General features: G+C 22.4%; 1 protein-coding gene across 1 annotated transcript in view; it reads left to right on the plus strand.

Moving 5' to 3' along the window:
- PRSY57_0717900 (phosphoinositide-binding protein, putative) overlaps positions 1–6,140 on the plus strand; it is a gene marked incomplete at both ends in the record, with an annotated part of 8,178 nt that overhangs the window by 1,075 nt on the left and 963 nt on the right. Inside the window, one exon of the mRNA XM_012906833.2 lies at positions 90–5,987. Within this exon, the coding sequence (XP_012762287.2) occupies positions 90–5,987 (5,898 nt within the window). The remainder of the gene's footprint in view (positions 1–89; positions 5,988–6,140) is intronic.

Below are 6,140 nucleotides of genomic sequence, written 5' to 3' on the forward strand. Positions count from 1 at the left end.
AAAAAAAAAAAAAATATAAAAAAAAAAATATAAAAAATAAATAAAAAAATAATATTTTTTTTTTTTTTTTTTTTTTTTTTTTTTTTTAGACGAAGGCAACAACTGGAATCCTTTTTAATGAATATAACAAAATATAAGAATGTGTACTTGTGTGACAACTTCTACGAATTTTTGTGCTTAGATAATATAACAAAATATTTATACAAGTTAATGTGCACGAGGTTGGAAGATATTTGTAATATTCAAAAGCTACTTAAGAAAATAAATTATATTTTATTCATGTCACGAAATAATACATTGAAAAGTGCAGAATGTGATATTATAAATTATTTATATTATTTAAAAGAAAATATAAAATTAAATAATGAAATAAAATTTTTTATATTAAATATATTTCTTCATCATTTAACTTATACAAAAACATCAGAGAATTTATTGAATGTTTCTTTGATGAGATTTTCCTTTGATATTATATATGAAAATTTATTAAGTAATAGTATAAATGAGGTTCTATTAAAAACATCTTCTGAAACCATATTACGAATTGTTGATAAAAGAAGTGATGTATTTTTAGATTATTTAAAAAATTATAACTTTAAACAGATATGTATAATATTTAATCTGATAAATAAAAAGAAAGAAAGAAAAGATAATAAAAAGATTGATAATATAGTATTTAATATATATATATTAATATCTTTATTATTATTATCTTCTATACATATTAAGGATATTCAAAATTTTTTTATTATAAAAAATAATAATAATAATCATAATCATAATAATAATAATAATAATAAAGGTTTACGTATATTAGGATATATGTATGAAAGTCAGAATATTAATATACAAATTATTTGTTGTATTATTTTGTCTTTACTTATAATTAATAAAACTATTAAAGATGAGGATGTTATTTATAAAACAAAAATGTCGATACTATTAATTCAAAATGATTTACAAAATATAAAAAGTGTCGATTATCAATTGATAGAAATAATTTGTAGTAAAAAAAACATTAACCTCTTAAATTCAATTCTTGATTTATTATTAAAAGATAAAATATTGAAATATGATTTAACGTTAAACGATATTGAGCATTATGAAAAATATACTATGTATGATAATCCTTTTGAAAAAGATTTATTTTATGAACAGAAAATTAAATATGCAGATTTTTCAAATAATGATATTATATTACAATTTATACTTTTTATCATTAATATTGGTGTAACTGAATTTTTCTTGCTTAAAAAAAATTATAAATTTCTTATGAAAAAAAAAAAATTAAAAATCAAACTTAAAAAAAAAGAGTTATCTGAAAAAATGAAATTGAGGAAAATTAATAGGAAAACCAAGCAGGCGCAATATATGTTAACAGATAAAGGGAAAGATTATAACACGAGCTCACAAAATAGAAATAAAAATATAAATAAAAAAAACAAAAGCCAACCAAAAAAAGGAGAAGAATATATGTATATGTCCAAGTATTGTAATGCACCTGTGCAGGATGATGACGACGACGATGATTATGATGATGAATACGATAGTGGATTTAAAGACCGTTTAGAAGCTGAAAGGAGTAAGAATAAAAAGAAAGAACTATATGAAAATGTTGATAGGGATGAATATGGAGATGAATATGGAGATGAATATGGAGACGAATATGGAGATGAATATGGTGATGAATATGGTGATGAAGATGATGACGAAAATGATGATGAAAATGATGATGAAGATGATGATGAAAATGATGATGAAGAGGATGATCAATATGATGATGATGAAGAGGATGATCAATATGACAATGACGATGCTTATTACGATTCTCATTATGACAGTGCTGAGAATTTTAATGTTCGTGTGAAAGGGAAAATGAGCAGAAAGATAAATAAAAGAATTTCTAATAAAAAAAATAAGCGTATGAATAAAAAAGGAAAGAAAAAAAAGAAAGATATAGAACCTTCGAACGCTTCAGCAACGAGCTCTTGTATTTCGTCTCTGTATTCATTTTCCAGCGATTATGACAGTGCAACAAATAATAATAATAATAATAATGATGATGATGATGATAAGGATTATAACAAGAAGAATAAAAAAAATTATGTGTTAAATTTAAACATGCATGTTGTAAAGAATATATCGTATGATGATGATTTTAGTGTACACTCGGGAAGTATAGGAAATGATCTTTTGTTTTTAGAAGGAGAAGGCAGTGAAAACGGTGATGTTGATAGTGAAGATAATGATGATAATAATTATAATGATGATAATAATTATAATGATGATAATGGTAATCATAATAATAACTGTGGAGAAAATCTAAAGAACAAATATAAAAATAGAAATAAAAGGTCAAGTGAAAAAAAAAATATTTCGAATTCATCAAAATATAATAAAAAAAATGTAACATCATCTGAGTTGAGAGAAGAAATAAAAATGTTGAAAGAGAACAGGAAAAAGTTTGTACGTAGAATAAGAAGGATAAATGAACAGATATTATTAATATTATGTAACGAAAAGATGATACATAATATATATAAGTGTGCCAATTTAAATAATTATAAAATAAAATTTTATGCTTCTGTAATATTATCGTATATACCTAATATTAATGAAATGATATCTAATTTTTCTAATCAAGATTATTTAAATAATAGGAGTATGGATAGTAATATTATAATGAACAATGATAATAATAAAAATAATGACACTAATAATAATAAAAATAATGACACTAATAATAATAAAAATAATGACACTAATAATAATAAAAACAATGACACTAATAATAATAAAAACAATGACACTAATAATAATAAAAACAATGACACTAATAATAATAAAAACAATGACACTAATAATAATGATAATAATAACAATTTGAATGACGATGCGTATCATAATAGGTTTAATGAAAACCTAAACAATGTGTATAATATGAACCATGAAGATTGTATAAATAATAATAATGTAAAATGTTTTGTAGATGTTGAAAAAGATAAAAATAATTTACAGTATCCGTATTATGGACCTATAGAAAATTATACAAAATCTTCATTTGCTTCAGATAGCCTTGCGATAAGAAAGAATAGTAAAATTTTCATATGTAGTGTTGAAGGAGATTATTATAATTATATATATAAGTTTAATATTTTTAATGTTTTATTATATTATTTATTTAATGAAACGTATTTTTATGAACATATACTTGTACATTTAAAGAAATATATTGAAGAACAGAGTTCTCTTATGAATTTAAAGCATTTTAAAATAAAAAAGAATGAATTTACGAATACACTACTTTTTAATACGTTAGGAAAAAATATGGAAAAGAAAAATAAAGGGAAAAACATAAAAAAAAATAGGAATAAGAAAATTTATAAAAAAGAGAGTTTTCTAAGTACGACAGATAAAACGAATACGAAACCTAAGGGACCTATGTCATATGGATATAAAAATAATTATGGTAATAATTCTTATTATAATGATAGTACTCATCTTAATTATATGAGCAAGAAGAATAATGTTCGTGTGGGTGAATGTCTCATTAAAAATAATAAAATTGGATATGATAACAATAATGCAAGTAAGGATAATATTAAAGAAAACTCCGGGGATATGGAAAATTCCCTTGTCGAGTACACACCAAATAATAGTGTTTTCGGAGAGGTTCAAAGTATACGTAACGATTTTGATAATATAAAAATGAACAATTCAAACAATATAAATGATATGAATAATGTACACAATGGGAACAATGTGAACAATGGGAACAATGGGAACAATAGGAACAATGTTAATTATTGTGAACAGAACAAAACAAATTATAACAATGAACAAATAGTTTTATACAGTGAATCCAAAATTTATGATCACATGCATCACGTTTTTAACTACATTTCGAATATAAGGAAATTTGGACTTTTAAATAATTACATTGTGGAGTTGTATATGAGCATTCGAAAGAAATTAATGAGTATCGATATGGATTTTCTTTTTGATTTATTAGAAAAGAAAGTTCTTGAGAAGAATGCCATGAAAGATATGATAAATAACTTAAAGAAGGAATATGAATATGTTAATATAACGTATAATGATTATATAAACTTACAATATGAATGTAATAAATTTATAAATATAATCGATAAGTTGTATGAAGAATTCGATGATATTGAAAAAAGAAGAAAGAAGATATTAAGAAGTCATAAAATCGTGCATGTAAATGTTTGTAATTATAGAAAGAAATTAATACATATAGAAAAGATGATAGAAGAAGCTCCTACAATTAAAAAATGTATAAATGATGAATTATATAAAATAAAAATAAATGTAGGTTTCTATAAAAAGGATAGAAAAAAATTATCCTTTTTTATATTGTTGCATAAATTTTATTTAGATAATTATAATATTGTTATTAATAAATTAAAAAATATGAATAATTTAATAGAAAATATTGAATTATTATCCTGTACAGAATATGAAAAAAATAAAAGTTTAATATATAACGAATTATCATATTTATTATGTAATGATATTATATTAATAGAAATGTTAAAGAAAAAATGTAAAATAGAAGTTGCCAAAAATAAAAATTATTCTTTACTATTAGCAAGGGAGAAAAAAATGGATACCTTTAGTTATAATATATGTAATGAAAATAAACTAATAATTATAAATAAGGAGAATGTTATGACTGACCGTAAAAATATGGATTTGTTTCAAGTAAAAGATGACATTCTTGAGAAGTATGGTTATTATTTTAATAAGGATAATGTCTTAAATATGGACCACCAGAGGGAAACTCAATACAATAGGTCCTTTGATAAAATGAAAAATGTGAAAGGTGTAAAAAATGTGAAAAGAGTGGATAATATGTATAATGTGGATAATATGTATAATGTGGATAATATGTATAATGTGGATAATATGTACAATGTGGATAATATGTACAATGTGGATAATATGTACAATGTGGATAATATATATAATGTGGATGATATATATAATGTGGATAATAGGTACCATATGGATAATATGGATGATAACATGTACTCCATGAATAATAACACGTATGACATGTACGATATGTCTAACAGCTGTTACAAGAACATGCAGAATAACTTTAATGACAAAAGTAGCGACAGTGATGATATTGTAGTAAATAAATTAGGAAAGAAAGAACAAGGTATTATGCAAAATGTATTAAAGCATAAGAATGATTATTATAATAATCGAGGGAAAACCAATTCAATATATAATTTTGATACAACTCTTGAAGATTTTAATAATAATATTAAAGATAATAAAGTTATCTTGTCAGTCGACGAAATTGGTGTTGAAAAAAATGTAAAGATGAATGAGAAAAGAAAACCTACTGATCATAATTATCATGATGAGAATTATAGAAGAACTAATTATTATAATAAAAATTATAGAGATGATATCTTCAGTGAATCTAATGAAAAAGATAAAATGATGATGCTACTTCATGATGATCAAAATGAAGATTCGGTACCTGTAGAACTAGATGAAGGAAATGTAGAAGAGGAAGATGAAGAAAACCAGGACCACGATCATGATCAGGACGAATTAGAAGAGAATGCTTTGAATACCGAATTTGTTTCTAGTGATGAAGATAATATAGATTTAAAAAAGAGGATTGATGAATTTAATAATTATAAAAATGATGATATAAAAGGATTATTACCCGAAGATATAAAAGTAGATGATACCATAACTAAAAAAAGATTTCTAGAAATATTTGATATCATTAAAAACAGAAAAAAACAAATCGAAAAAATGACAACACATCAAAACAGTGAGATATATAAAAATATACATAAATATAATACATTATTAAATAAATGTAATATGCGAATAAATTTTAATCAAAAGAGGTATGCCAAGTTGAGGAAGCAAATGGCTTCAATAAATACAAGTACGATGATAAAGAAATCGGAGTCTATATACAAAACGATCAGAGAGTAAGTGGAAAATAAAATAAAATAAAATAAATAAATAAATAAATAAATATATATATATATATATATATATATATATATATATATATATATATATATATATGTTTATATTTATGTATATATTTATATGTGTGTATTTTTTTTTTTTTTTTTTTT

Source organism: Plasmodium reichenowi, chromosome 7 (genome assembly GCF_001601855.1).
Source record: "Plasmodium reichenowi strain SY57 chromosome 7, whole genome shotgun sequence".
NCBI lineage: Eukaryota > Apicomplexa > Aconoidasida > Haemosporida > Plasmodiidae > Plasmodium > Plasmodium reichenowi.